At 41.0% G+C, this 15,833-nt stretch overlaps 1 protein-coding gene and 1 non-coding gene across 2 annotated transcripts in view; one reads left to right on the forward strand and one right to left on the reverse strand.

The window, feature by feature from the left end:
• Nucleotides 1–2,216: 2,216 nt before the first annotated feature.
• TMEM184A (transmembrane protein 184A) overlaps nucleotides 2,217–15,833 on the reverse strand; it is a 29,116-nt gene continuing 15,499 nt past the window's right edge. The window contains exons 2-9 of the mRNA XM_069734321.1: nucleotides 13,640–13,898; nucleotides 11,249–11,414; nucleotides 10,588–10,678; nucleotides 10,424–10,499; nucleotides 7,711–7,802; nucleotides 6,016–6,185; nucleotides 5,201–5,398; nucleotides 2,217–3,590 (exon numbers count right to left, since the gene is read on the reverse strand). Of these exons, the coding sequence (XP_069590422.1) occupies nucleotides 3,343–3,590; nucleotides 5,201–5,398; nucleotides 6,016–6,185; nucleotides 7,711–7,802; nucleotides 10,424–10,499; nucleotides 10,588–10,678; nucleotides 11,249–11,414; nucleotides 13,640–13,897 (1,299 nt within the window). The 5' untranslated portion in view covers nucleotide 13,898 and the 3' untranslated portion in view covers nucleotides 2,217–3,342. The remainder of the gene's footprint in view (nucleotides 3,591–5,200; nucleotides 5,399–6,015; nucleotides 6,186–7,710; nucleotides 7,803–10,423; nucleotides 10,500–10,587; nucleotides 10,679–11,248; nucleotides 11,415–13,639; nucleotides 13,899–15,833) is intronic.
• Nucleotides 9,102–9,174, forward strand: TRNAV-UAC (transfer RNA valine (anticodon UAC)). The gene has a single exon. It is a non-coding gene; the product is annotated as a tRNA-Val (tRNA).

Below are 15,833 nucleotides of genomic sequence, written 5' to 3' on the forward strand. Positions count from 1 at the left end.
ATATCTTCGACAGACGATGAAAAGAATCCGACAGTCAGTATTTAATCATTTCATCACCCGATCCTTTTATTCACTGGGGGAAATGCTGACACTAGTGTGAGAAGAATCTATTTTGTGACGATGGCATCCATCTTGGTCTTATAACCTCTTGTCATAGTGATCAAGAAAGTGGGGAAGTTTAACATTTATATTCACGCCCCTAAAGTTCCTATTGGCTCATAGCTCAGAGGGATCTTTTAAAGTACCTACATGTGCTAATAAACCAGAAACCCTGGGTACACCACACAAGGCCGTACTGTATTGACTTCTCGAGCTCTTGTAAAACAAATCTTATTAATTTGGAGTTCAAAAGGCATACAAGAGAGTATTTCGCTCACTCTAGCAATGTCTGGCAGCTGCTTACTCCCATCTCAACAATTTACACAGATAAGTCGGCAGAGATAGCCGAGTGTTTGGGCACGTTAAAAGCGTATTCCTATCTTGTGCATTTATGGCATAAATATATAGTAGAAGATGATCCCACCAATAGGACCTGAATGTACAGTGCCTTGCGAAAGTATTCGGCCCCCTGGAACTTTTCCCACATATCATGCTTCAAACAAAGATAACAAATGTAAATTTTTGGTGGAGAATCAACAACAAGTTTCACACAATTGTGAAGTTGAACAAAATTTATTGGTTATTTTACATTTTTGTGGAAATTCAAAAACTGAAAAGTGGGGCGTGCAATATTATTCGGCCCCTTTAATACTTTGTTGCGCCACCTTTTGCTGCAATTACAGCTGCAAGTCGCTTGGGGTATGTCTCTATCAGTTTTGTACATTGAGAGACTGAAATTCTTGCCCATTCTTCCTTGGCAAACAGCTCGAGCTCAGTGAGGTTTGATGGAGATCGTTTGTGAACAGCAGTTTTCAGCTCTTTCCACAGATTCTCGATTGGATTAAGGTGTGGACTGTGACTTGGCCATTCTAACACCTGGATATGTTTATTTGTGAACCATTCCATTGCAGATTTTGCTTTGTTTGGGATCATTGTCTTGTTGGAAGACAAATCTCCGTCCCAGTCTCGGGTCTTTTGCAGACTCCAACAGGTTTTCTTCAATAATGTTCCTGTATTTGGCTCCATCCATCTTCCCATCAATTTTACCCATCTTCCCTGTCCCTGCTGAAGAAAAGCAGGCCCAAACCATGATGCTGCCACCACCATGTTTGACAGTGGGGATGGTGTCTTCAGGGTGATGAGCTGTGTTGCCTTTACGCCAAACATATCATTTGGCATTGTTGCCAAAAAGTTCGATTTTGGTTTCATCTGACCAGAGCACCTTCTTCCACATGTTTGGTGTGTCTCCCAGGTGGCTTGTTGCAAACTTTAAACAACACTTTTATGGATATCTTTGAGAAATGGCTTTCTTCTTGCCACTCTTCCATAAAGGCCAGATTTAAGCAGTGTCCGACTGATTGTTGTCCTATGGACAGACTGTCCCACCTCAGCTGTAGATCTCTGCAGTTCATCCAGAGTGATCATCGGCCTCTTGGCTGCATCTCTGATCAGTCTGCTCCTTGTTTGAAAAGATGAAAGTTTAGAGGGACGGCCGGGTCTTGGTAGGTTTGCAGTGGTATGATACTCCTTCCATTTCAATATGATCGCTTGCACAGTGCTCCTTGGGATGTTTAAAGTTTTGGAAATTATATTGTATCCAAATCCAGCTTTAAACTTCTCCACAACAGTATCACGGACCTGCCTGTTGTGTTTCTTGGTCTTCATGATGCTCTCTGTGCTTCAACCAGAACCCTGAGACTATCACAGAGCAGGTGCATTTATACAGAGACTTGATTACACACAGGTGGATTATATTTATCATTATTAGGCATTTAGGACAACATTGGATCATTCAGAGATCCACAATGAACTTCTGGAGTGAGTTTGCTGCACTGAAAGTAAAGGGGCCGATTAATATTGCACGCCCCACTTTTCAGTTTTTGAATTTACACAAAAATTTTAAACAACCAATAAACTTTGTTCAACTTCACAATTGTGTGCCACTTGTTGTTGATTCTTCACACAAAATTTAATTTTGGTATCTTTATGTTTGAAGCATGATATACAGTATGTGGGAAAAGGTTGAAAAGTTCCAGGGATCTGAATACTTTCGCAAGGAAGTACAGAAGAAGGGGCGATAGCTCAAGAACTAAAGAAAAACAAGGCCGGATTCAGCGTTTACACTAGGACATTTTTTTAATACATTTATGGCAAGTGACAGGTCCTCTAAGTCCGTACACTGCGTTCTGATTTTATTCCGATTTATACGGCTGCTTAACTGCACCTTTATAGAAATCCATCCAAACTTTTATGGAAATGAGATCCCGCGCAAGTGTCATCATTCCAGATGGTGGGTCTGTGGTTTGGCGCTCATAACGTCATCATCAGTCATCTTTTAATTTTTGGGGATGAAGAGGGTATCCATCCGGTATTAACCCCAGATTAAACATCACTCTCAGCACCTCCAATTTTCACGGGAAGGAAAATCAATGGATCATGACATACAGTGAATTGATACAATTTTTATCTGGCTGATCAATCACAATAAAACTCGAATTATGTCTCTAATGATATACTAGAAAAAAAACCACAAAAAATAATTTACTTTAGTTTTTTTTTTCTAAGATCCACATCTTTAATGTACTCCTTTAGACGAAAATTTACAGAAAAAATCCCCAAATCAACCGTCTTGTATTAATCCGGAAGAGAAATAAAAGGGTAAAAAAAAAAAAATTCCACATGGTTTTTCCAGAAAATGATTTCATCTATCTTCCCGTACACTCACCGTATTATTTGAAATGACTTTGACGCATTGTCCCATCTTTATTCTGCATCTGTTACTATTGAGTGTGAGAAGAATATCAATGTAAACTGTTAACGAGGAGACGACTGTCTGCAAAACTGACCTTGGACTTACAAATTAAGCCGTGGTGGGTTTCTGATATCTGCATTGGGATTGCAGGAACAAGATTTAATTTAAAAAAAAAAAAAAAAAGAAAAATTTGGCATCGTGCAAAAATTAATAAAAAAAAAACACTAAACAACATAAAAAATAACAAACTATCTACTCTGCACAAAGAGGACAAAAGAAGGCATTTGGCTAAAGATGCTAACAAAATAGTCAAGTTGCTCCATCCTTGGCAAGGTCATGACCTGATGCAGACCAATATGAGAGTTTCTTTTGGGGCGGACATCAAGCCCATGCGTCGAATGGGTCCTTTAAGACGCCCACAAGTCAGAAACATTGGTAAACCAAAGCAGCTATAGTCCCCGGGGCAGGAGCCATAAGTCTTGGGTGAACACCTAGAGCTCGTCATCGGATACAATGAGCATCATCTTCTCGTTCTGTTTCTTTTTCTTGCTTGAATGTCCATTGGTGGCAACTGTGTGCCCGTTCTGTCCTTGAGCTTTCCGCTCCATGTCTTGCATGGACTGTTGGGTGTACTGTTGGTACGCTGGTGAGAAGTTGTGGATGGCGTCTTGCACGATGTCGTGGGGACTCATCGTCTCTTTCAAACCGCTGGAAATGCTCTGCATGGGCGCCACATTTGCTGTAAGAAAAGGGTCGGATCACAAATCGGCAAGTCAATGGGCACCCGAATGATGTTCAGCCGCCGGCTTTCAGTCATACAGGTGTGGCCTCCGTCACCATGAGTGGTGGCTCCCTGCACAATGACTGACAGCCGGCTCAGCAGTGCGCCAGTCAGTCCCGGGGCTTGTTTAAAGCAGCCGCTCTTACTGCTGTCAGTGGTAACTGTAGCCGCAGTGGAGCACTTAATGACTGAAAGCCGGCGGCTCCCGAGAGGAATAAAGTTAATTTTCTCTCGAGAGCCGCACTTTCGGTGCAGCTTCATAACACTATTATCCCGCAAATTAACCCCATTTCTGCAAGTTAACAGCATTATCCGACCTGACGGGTTCCCTTTAAGCGGCTGTGTGCTACACATATGCAAAATGGGTAACATACGGACAGTACGAGGACTAACGCGAGTCAATGAACGTTTTTACACTAGGACCAATAGTAAAAAAAAGTTGTAACTTCCTACTTTGATCCTTATTTCAGATGCCCATTATTAGGCAAAAAAAATGGATCAGATATGAGTTATCCATATGTCAGGCATTTTTCACAGATTCATTCCAAATATTAGCATAGGCAAATTCTGGATTTTTATTATTTATGAAATTTTCCATGTAGAAACGGAGGTGCAAAACAGATGTGTGGATTGTAAACGGATGACAATATGGATGAAAAATCTTCTGTTTTTTTTTTTTCTGGTTGAAAAAGGATGATTTTTCACACACTCATCTGATGTAGGGGCAGAGATCCCGATTCCAGGGATGTATCACTTACCTGGCTGCTTGCTGTTATTTTGATAAAATCCTTATTTTGTCTGCTGCAGTTCTACCAGTTCTCTGAATGCTGAGCTCTGTATAACCCCGCCCACACCACTGATTGGCTGCTTTCTGTGTACACTGTGCATCGACAGCAAGCTTCCAATCAGTGGTGGGGGCGGCATTATACCGAGCTTATGAGTATGGAGGACTACATGGCAGAAGGTTTACTAGTCTTCTAGTGATAATATCCTGCTGATAAAACTATCAAAACTTTAGAGCAAGCAGCCCAGTAAGTGACACATCCTTGGAATCAGAGTCTCTGTCTCTGCATTATGCTGCTCTTGGATTAGGTGGCATAAACCTGGTGACAAATTCACTTTAAGGCAATTTTTGAAGCTGAAGACCCCTTCGAACAGATCTTCCTTATAATGGAAGCCACTACTTAGCAGAAGACAAATAGATCTCCAGATTCTTGAAGATCCAGTATTGTCAATCATGCTGGGAGAAGGGCCAATAGACAAGCTGTGACAACCATACTTTATATTCTTTGATAAAGAAAGTGGTTGTCACAATCACTTGGTGTCATCAGTCCTCTATTGATGGCGGAAGGCAACAAGAAGTGTGTGGTGTGAAATAGGCTCAGTTGTATATGTATGTAACACTGCTGTAACTGCCGGGACTGGAGATTACTCCAATCTGGTCATTTAATCCCCTAGGAAGCAGCGGTCAGTAACAACAATTACATCAAAGTGGTAAGACAGGCGGAGGGGATCCCTCAGTAATGCCTACACGATTCACTCTAATATCCCAAAACTGAGACATTTACCTGTTGAGTTTTCAGTTTTCTCCCGGTAGACCTGGCAGGTGAAGGCGTAGCGCAGCGCAATGGCCGCAAACAGCATTTCAATGCAGATTATGAAGTTCTGATACCCGGCAGCGACTGTCCCCGCACCAACCGTGTTACCATGAATGATCTGTACCTCAGGAATGACACCGCATCTCTCCAGTATCGCCAGGAGCATTCCTACAGGAATAAGGTAAGAGGGACAATCAGATAGGGAAGGTCTTAAAGGGAATGTGTCAGCAGGCTTTTGTGGTTCAATCTGTGAGCAGCGTAATATAGGGCCCGAGAGCCTGATTCCAGGGATATGTCACTTATTAGGCTGTGTGTTGTAGTTTCAATACAATCAGTGTTTTATATCACTGCAGGACTAGGTCTCACCTGCACAGCAGTCAGGATAATCTGTGTGACCCCGCCCCCACCACTGATTGGCAGCTTGCTGACCATGTAGTCAGGAAGCAGCCAATCAGATCTGTGGGCGGGGTTATACACAGCCCAGAAGCCTAAAGTCGCTACATCTACAGTACATCAGACAAAACAGGGATTCTATAAAAAACTGCAGCAAGAAGCCCAGTAAGTGACATATCGCTGGAATCAGGACCTCAGTCTCTACATTATGCTGCTCTCAGATTATATAAGGATCCTCCAGACAAAAATAATATACTGTATAAGGAATAAAGAAGTGATTGTGTTTTTTTTTTTTTTTTTATATCTTATAATAATTCTTTTGGTTTTTGTAACTTTTTGAAACTCTGACACCCTCTTCAAAGTCCATCACCGATGGGGTATCGCATACCAACCTTGCCAAAATGATAGAAAGATGACAGCTTTGATGGTAAGAAACTTCAACACAGGCTCAAAGGGATGCAGCAGCTCCTTGGTGGCAAAATAGAAGAGAAATAAGGCGTAGAGGGCCAGGCTGACCGAAAAGTTATATATGATGGTGATGTACAGGTAACCGCTCTGAACGCTGCAAGGAGAAAATCACAGAACGGGAAAATTAGGTAACAGCCCAGCATCGATTGTAACATAGTAATATGGGATAAACCACCGACTCGTGTCTTTGAATACTTCCAGTAAGAAATTGTCAGAAATACTTGTTGCAAGATGTTTACTGGCCCTTTAAGAGTGTTACAATAGCGTGCATCTCAATCACCGGCCTGTAGGTGGCAGCACATTAATACAGTTTTATAAACAGAGAGCCTGGCTTGTGGCATCTATAGCGCAGTGTGCGGGGTGAAAAATCCAGACGCCGTGCATTAAATACAATCTAATATATAGCCAGATATGTGAATTGTGCTTAATTTGCAAATTATATTAATGTAAAAAAATATATATATTTTTTTATTATTAGTTTATTTTTTGTTATATTTAATATATATTTTAAGCAACACAATAATAAATAATAATATATCATATAACAATATATTGCTATCCAAACCACCCTAACAGACATCTATCTATCTAGATACAGTATATATACGGTAAATATTATATCTCCCATTCATAAAGATATATATGGGTACCCCTACAAATCACACAAAGTACCATAAAATCACAGCCTGCTACTTATTATTATATTTGTCTGACCTGTTCCCTGCTTCCCTATAAAGAAGCTGGCGAATCACCCTCTTATAGAGGGATTGGGGGATATTTTCCTCTTTTTCCAGTATTTGCCATTTTTTTCCCCCTACAGCGGCCACTACTGGAGGAATGTAGTATTACATGCAGTCATTCAAGTGCTAAGTGTACAAACCGGGTCAGGACAGTGACAGCCAAGAGTTGTTTGTCCTCTTTGCTCCTGATCTAGTAGTTTACTCCATGTATAATGTCTATATGTCTTAAAGGGGCAAATAAAGAGGTTGCTGAGATAAGCCAGCCCCCTTAAAATATATAAAAAACAAACCTTCTAAAGCTTGGTGTGTATAGATGTACATTAACGTATGTGTATAACTACCATTTACGTCGTAAAATCTCAATATTAAAGGATGATACCAAACTTTTTTGTACTTTTTTTTTTTTTTTTTTAGACATTTGCATTTTGGGGCAAGTTTAACTTCATATTTTATGTTTTTTTTATTATATACCGTATTTGTTTAAAATACTTTTTTTTTGTTTTAACGATTCCCTTAGGTGACTTGTGGTCACTTGATTATCTACACAGTACGGTGCAATATAAATAATTACCGCTCTCCCATGAAGCCCAACCCTGTCACACCTATAAAGCCCCTTACTCTCATTCCTAACCCCCTAAATGCTGCTGTCGCAATGGTCAGAGGCATCTAAGGAAGTTACAGGCCTCGATGATTGCGGCAGTGACTGAGCCGCGACCTGCGCTGTATGGAGCGGGGTCAGCTCCTGAGCCCGCTCCATACAGTGATGGCGCACATTGGGCAAAATATATGGCGGATGTCACTAATGGGTTATGTGAGTTATCATTTTCAAAGTTTCATAAAAGCAAAAAAAAAAAAATGCTATTAATAATAATCACTCACTTGAAATCCCCGTCGTGGTATTTCCCAAATGCTTGTAATATTATTATAACAACGGCCATGATGGGCTTCACTATGCAGAACTGCAGGGTTGCCTGTAAAAACAGAGAATACCGCCATGATACATAATGTATAAAACTGTCCAGATGTTTCTCCCATTGTGTAATAGTGCACTTTAATTTCGATAACTGGAACTGGGATCCTAACTATCCCTGTCCTGGGGGTACTCTTGAAGGTAGAGAGGCCTGAGTCCCCAACTTTACCATGCTCCTGTTAAACCCTGATCTGTCCCCTCACCCACCACATGAGGCACTATCATACAAAAGCACTAACCAACAATAGGGAGGAGGATAGGGACAGGGAGGAATAAACTAAATGGTAACAGGGACCAGGAGCTAAACACACACGTACTACAGCAAATCACAGTCACTACTACAACAACTCTACTCCAACCACTTAGCTTTAGCACACAGCACAGGAAGACAAACCTTTCACCGGCAGGGACAAGAAGGTCTGACCGGTTTATATAGGAAGAGGAAATGACCAGATCAGCAACAGCTGAAATGGAGCTGCATGTTTCTGATCAGCATAGAAAGGGTTGTTAACCTCTTCAGCACCAGAAGAAACTAAATCCATTTAATATGGGACACAAATCACACCATCTCTAAGGAAGATCTGCGATTCATGACCTGACCTGACCGTCTAACTCCAGGTCTTAAGGGGGGCGTGACACATGTCGGAAACTTTTCGTTTAAGAGTATAGTCTTATTTCTTAAAGGGATTGTCCTATTAGAGAATGTTACCCCCTGGTGGTCAACTAACTGCTCAAGTCAAACTCCTATCCAAGTGTCTACATATGGAAGTCATATCGGGGGCCCCCTTTATTGGAGAGTCACTAATGAGAGCTCATTTATGACTCTAGGATCAAGGAGATCGTGTCCAGAAGACGCCATGCAGACTCGGACTGGCAAACAGGAGAACAGAAGAATTCTCCGGTGGGCCCCCATGGAGGAATGGGCTCTCCGCCCATAAGAGAGCTAGTTGGCACAATACGTTTGTTTCTCTATGTGCAGAAAATTCTATTATATAGAAACACAGGCACATTTGTGAATGAGGGTAATGTAACATTTGCATGTAGCTGAGCAGTGGGCCAGCAGAGTCAATATTACTGGTGGGCCCTTGGCACACCAGTCCGGCAATGGCGCTATGCAAGGCTGCAACTCAACAGCGTAGACCCTGGAGAGATAATCTGTCATTCCCACCATCCAAATATCAGGATTAAAGGAAACCTTCTCGCCATAGACCTTTAAAGGGATCTATACAAGCTCCTACACAGGTCCCACCCATCCATAACATTGTGTCTGATTTCTACACGGACAGGAGTAGCAGCACAGGGTTCCATAGTGTAGTGGTTATCACGTCTGCTTTACACGCAGAAGGTCCTGGGTTCGAGCCCCAGTGGAACCACTTTTTATCCCTCCCGAATATAATTAACATTAAATTCTTAAATTATTATTTAAAGCAAAAACCTTTAAAGAAGGAAACGTTCCCAGGGATAAATTTATCCCAGCAGTTCGGGAAACGATGGCGTCGGGGACATATACAAATGAATGTTTATAGTCTGTGAACTCGTCTGTAGGAACCAATCAGATTCCACCAGTTATTTGTCTGGCAGCGATTAGGAAGTCGCCGGATGGATCTGATTGGTTCCGATCCCGTTATTTGCTGCTGTTTTCATAAATAAACCTCAGTATTGTCTCTCCGGCAGGCGACAGCTCTGCAAACAGAAGGGAAGAGGCACTGCTGCGGTGAGTGATGACTCACGTCTGGCGCAGACTCACGTCTGGCGCTGTCCTGCTCTGGAATCCCTCACTAATTATAGGTATGCTTCATACCGGCAGATGCCTGGAGAGTGTCCTGTCCTAGGAAAGAGACTGAGCCCAAGATGCATAAGTGGTGACTCTGGGGGCCTTCACCCACTTATTGTGGGACAACAAAATTACACCCCATTATCCCCCCCAAAATGCATATACAGTCTTGCAGGTCTTTGAAAGCTAAATTCGATGACACCTATATATTTTCTATATGTTTTTGCATTCCCGAGAAATTAGCCTTTTTACGTAAATGAGGCATTAAGTGCTCTGGGCGTGATCGAGCACTTCCCAAGGTTCAGCCTTCCGAGGTTGCACGAGCCTCATTAGCTCACTGTCTGATTTCCTCGCCTGACGTCACATAGGCAATGTGACAGGAGACTCATGGCATGAGCTTCCATGGCCGAGCGTCTGCCTGCTGCCGTACATCACCAAGCACAATGCTGAGCGTCGGATCGAGTGGTGTAAAGCTGCCAACACTGGATTTTGGAGGAAACTTGAAGGATCACGCTTCTGTATCTGGCGTCTGATGGCGGAGCCTGGGTTGGGTGAATGCCAGGACACATGGGGTTGTTTTTCAGTGGTCGGTCTCAGCCCCTTAGTTCCAGTCAAGAAATCTTAAGGACGAGACCTTGTGGACAGTTGTAGCTTCCATCTTTGTGGAGATAGTTTGGAGAAGACCCATTTATGTTCCTCATGACTGTGCCCGCCGGTGCACAAGGTTGGGGGGGAGTTTGATGGAGGAACGACAGGGCCTGGACCCTCCATCTCATCCAACACCATTGGGTTGAGCTAGAACATCTCCCCAACATCAGGGTCTGACCCGTTCCAACGTTTGGCCTCACCTGTTTACAGAACCGGAGGAACCCAATGGAGTAGGACATTCCTTGGAGACAGCAGGTCCCGTAATAGCAGCTGGATCTGATGGAAAGACAGCGGCGCCATGAGCCAAGTGACGGGGCAGAAACGTAAGCCCCCTGCACACAATAGACGGATCCAAACCACTTACTTTACCGGCTTCCCTCGTATCTCGCTCATAATCGCACTTTCTCCACCAAGATACTCAAAGCAGAGGCTGAGGAAGCTGTATATCACAAAGGCTGCAGAAGGAAAATATTGGAGAAAGTGAAAAGGCTGATAACAGAAAACAAAAGCAGAAAGCATACTAAATGCCGTTCATTGTCATAGTCTTCTCCATGCGTCCGGTTTGTTTGCCTTCTACAGCTTTTCTATTGCTGGCTGCAGAATGAGTCGACTGGGAATCCATCAGCGAGCTCGTTTGGATGGAATTGTTTGTAACTTATATCATCTTGTCTTTTTTTCCGAGTTCTAACGCTGCAAAAGCGCTGAAAGAATTGACACGCTGCAGAGTTGATTAAAAAAAAAATGCTTTCATGGTTAAAATCCGCCAAGGAAAAAAAAAATAAGCAGCGTGTGCATGAGATTTCAGAGATCTCATTCATGTTGTTGATGGTGGTAAATGCAGCATTTATTATCCTTGGAAAAAAAAAATGCAGAGTTGCATACTCTCAGACTATCAGATTGAGCTCACTGATGGGTTCTCAGTTAACTCATTCTGCAGTTATCAGCAGACAGTGCTAATATAATAATATTGGAAATGATTAATGAAACCACTGATTTGGAACCTCATATACTTGCACCGTCCTCACCTTCATAGCAATCCCGGACCGAGTCGAAATACACGTAGTACTGGTCATTGCCTATGAGCAAGAGGCTCAGCCAGGAGTCGAAGGAGTAAATGGGTACAATGAAGAGGATCCGGATGATGTAACGCTGCTCGTTGGGAATCGTGTAATTTCGGAGATGGAGATAAATCTGCAAATAAAATAGATAATTTTAAAAAATAGCTAAATAATAAATACAAAAAAATAATAAAAAATAACAATAATTAATAAATACAAAAATAAATACATAATAAATATAAAATATATAAATAAATAAAAAAAATAACTAATAAGTAAAATATAACTAAATAATAAATGCAAAAAATAAATAAATGAAAAATACAAAATAAATTAAAAATAACTAAATAGGGTAATAAATAAAAAAAATACATAAAAATACATAGTAAATACAAAATAAATAATAAATGTAAAATATATAAATAAATAAAAAATAACTAATAAGTAAAAAATAACTAAATAATAAATACAAAAAAATAAATAAATGAAAAATAACGAAATAATAAAGAAAAAAATACAAAATAAATAAAAAATAACTAAATACATAAAAAATGACTAAATAATAAATACAAAAAAATGACTAAATAAATACAAAAAAAATAAACAAATAAAAAATAACTTAATAAATAATAAAAAAATAAAATAAATGCATAATAAATAAAAAAAATACAAAAATAATAAATACAAAATAAATGATATATTAAAAAATAAATCAATAAAAATACTTTATATGTTCACGTTAGGAAATAACTTAATAAATTAAAAAAATAAATACATAATAATTAAAAAAATACATAAATAATAAATAAATACAAAATAAATAATATATTAAAAAATAAATCAATAAAAATACTTTCTATGTTCACGGTAGGAAAAGGTGTGTTAGGAATGACCCAGCCAGTTTAGGGTTTGGAGGTCAATCAATACCTGAGGCCGAGCAAACGGGAAGAGGGAGACACAAGTCAGTGAGCGCGGTACAAGGGTCACTTCCCTGATCAAATATCATCTGGGTTAGTGACAGATGGAGATATCGCTGTAGCTATGACTACAGGAGTAACCGGCCATAAACCCCGGGATCGGGGGAGCGCCTCGGCCTCATTGTGCGTGATTCCAGGTTACGACGACACCTGGTGACGAGTCTGACTGTCCCTCACGTGGCAGCCGCCATTGTAATAAAAGATGAATAACGCGTCTGGTTATAATAGGTGAGTGATGATGTCATCTGGGTGATGATGTCATCTGGGTCACATGTTTAGAATGCCCGATATTCAGTACTAGATACGGATAATAGCAGGCAATCACTGAGCACTGCACCAAGCCTTGGTGTTCCCAATCTCTGGGGGCATTATAGGTTTTAAAGGGGAATTTCCATCTCCAAGATCCTGTCCCAATACCTAGTAGGTGTAATAATATTAACAAATACCTCCAAATAGAAATATTGTATAGTTCTTCTGATTCGCTATGTCGCTTTCCTCAAGTGCAGGCATTGCAGAACCTTAGGTATCCATGGTTATGACCACTATCAACTAGCTAAGTGACATTATATCAGTGGCCGAAACCATGGATACCTAAGGTCCTTCAATGCCTGCACATGGGGAAAGAGACATAGCTAATCAGAAGAACTATGCTACATTTCTGATTGGAGGTATTTGCTAATATCATTATTATTACACCTTTGATCTTGGCTATGGGAATACCCCTTTAAGGGCACACTCATGCACAATATTAATTTTAAGGGCATTATTTTAGTTAAAAGGGTGAATAGGGGGGCATTATTTACTTTCCGGGGGCCGTCGGGGATGATTTTTTTTTTTAAGACGGCACTCAGGGGGGCATCATTTATTTGAAGTCGTTACTCAGCGCTTTATTGGTTTTAAGATGTCACTTGACAGTGGGGGACATTACTTACAGCTCTATTGATGGAAAAAAAAAGAGTTATGGGCCTCAGGAAATAGTGATACAATCCAAACGTTTTTTGCAGAAATCTGATTTTTTTTTTAAACCACTAAAATAAAATAATAACAAAAAAATAAAATAAAAAAATAATAATAAATATAAATACATTAAAATGCTATCACAGTCTGGCATTGTCGTAGTTGCGCTGACTTGGAGAATTAGGTCGCCAGGCTGGTTTTACAGCACAGTGAACGTTGTACGACTCTTGGGAATTTTGTTTTCTTGATTTTCGGTACATTATACGGTAAAATGAATATTTGTCGTTCAAAATTACAACTCGTCCAGCAAAAAAAAAAAAAAAAGGAAAAAACGAAAGCAGGAAAAAATGGAAAAATAACCTAATCTAAAACAGCCATTATGGCCACGATTTCATCTACATGAACAAGTACAAAGGTTTCTTACCTGGTGGCAGGTAAGCAGCAGAGCCGTCCAGACGAAGACCCCCGAGATGCCCTGGGCAGCGGCGGTTGTCAGAAACAACTGATCCCCATCTACAGAAGTATTGGACGCAGTCCGGAGCTCAGCGGCACTATTAATGTCCATAGTAAATAATGCCGCCAGAGTGCTGAGCGTGCTGTTACCCACCGGCGTGGGACTCTGAGTGGACAGCGACACGTTGGACTCCATCATTCCAGTCTCTTCCGTCGTCGTATTGTTCATTCTGTGCGCAGGCAGAAAGGTGCAAAGGTAAATGCACTGACACATGACTGCCCCGGACGCATACAAGGGGAGGAGCGCTGGAGTGTACAGCATAGTCCCATACACGGGGCAGGTGATGGACAGACGCAGCAGAGCTGGGTTTGTTATTTGACACAATTCACGGTAAGTATGCTAAACCGACTGCAATCGTAGGCAGGCTCGGACTGGCCCACGGGACAACCGGTAAATCCTCCGGTGGGCCGCCCCTGTGAACGAGTGCTTATCAGTAGTCCTATTACACTGCATTTACAATATGCAGAAAAATGTATAATCTAATCATTCATTATACAAGAAGAGATGGACAGAGAAGGTTCACTTGCCGAGACCACTGAAGGGATGAACAGACTACAGCGATCGGAGCTGCCTCTGATCCCAGCAGTAAAACCCCTTAGATGCTATGACGGACAGTGACCACGGCGTCTAAGCAGTTAAACGTGATTCCAGGAACAATCACTGCAGCTGACAAATTATTTTAGCATGTTGAACAACCCCTTTGATTTAATTTTTTAATTGAAAGATAAGGATGCCTCCCCAGGGAATACTTTTTTTATTTAGAAGTATTTATTTTGTCTAAAATAAAAAATCCCATTAAAAATGTTGCACCGTTTGGCTCTAACAAGCCCTTTTGTTTTCCTGGCACATTCCTGGTTGCAGAATGAGTTAACTGAGAATCCATCAGTGAGCGCTTGTGATGTACGGTCTACACTTGAATGGCAATGCTCCGCTCACCACCGGTGGGTCTCCTAACCCAAATGGACTGCCCCCATGGGTCCCTGTGCAGGTTAGTGATTTTCTGGTACGAGAGGATCGGTCTGAGTGTTATCGGTGTTTATGATCAGTGTTTCGTCAGATTTTCATCAGAGCGTGGGCCGTATGTCACAGACCTTATCTGCGTTTTCTGAGCATCTATCAAAAGTTCAACTGAAACAATGATGTGATCTGCGACTGTAAATCAGCGCAAAGGAGTTTAGAAAAAAAGAGTCATAAACTCCATTTTTTGCTCCTATTTTAGACCCCTGCTCCTCCCAGTATTCTGGTTTGTTTTTGTTTCTTTTATATTCGAACTATGGTTCCAGAGATGTGGGCCTTTTTATTTAGCTCCAATTTTTATGGTGTTTCCGAGTGGGCGGTGCTTACTGGATCCTCGGGGGCGTGTCTTTAGACCGCTTTGTATTATTTCCCTGTGAGCACCGCCCACTTTGCAAAGACTGTAAAAATAAGCACTAAATTAAAAGGCTTGGAAACGTATTGCAAAATGAAAAAAAGAAACAAAAAACTGAATACTCAGGGGAGTAGCGAGAATAAAATTAGAGCAAAAACTAGATCGTTTTGACAGGTTGGCTTCAAGTCACAACCCTTTTTAGTTTTTGCGTTTTCGTTTTTCGCTCCCCTCCTTCCCAGAGCCATAACTTTTTTATTTTTCCGTCAATTTGGCCATGTGAGGGCTTATTTTTTGCGGGACGAGTTGGACTTTTGAACGACATCATTGGTTTTAGCATGTCTTGTACTAGAAAACGGGAAAAACATTCCAAGTGCGGTGAAATTGCAAACAAAGTGCAATCCCACACTTGTTTTTTGTTTGGCTTTTTTGCTAGGTTCACTAAATGCTAAAACTGACCTGCCATTATGATTCTCCAGGTCATTACGAGTTCATAGACACCAAACATGTCTAGGTTATTTTTTATCTAAGTGGTGAAAAAAAAATTCCAAACTTTGCTAAAAAAAATAAAAATTGCGCCATTTTCCGATACCCGTAGCGTCTCCATTTTTTGGGATCTTGGGTCAAGTGAGGGCTTATTTTTTGCGCGCCGAGCTAACGTTTTTAATGATACCATTTTGGCGCAGATACGTTCTTTTGATCGCCCTTTATTGCATTTTAATGCAATGTTGCAGTGAC

The sequence above is a fragment of the Ranitomeya imitator genome, chromosome 7 (genome assembly GCF_032444005.1).
Source record: "Ranitomeya imitator isolate aRanImi1 chromosome 7, aRanImi1.pri, whole genome shotgun sequence".
NCBI lineage: Eukaryota > Metazoa > Chordata > Amphibia > Anura > Dendrobatidae > Ranitomeya > Ranitomeya imitator.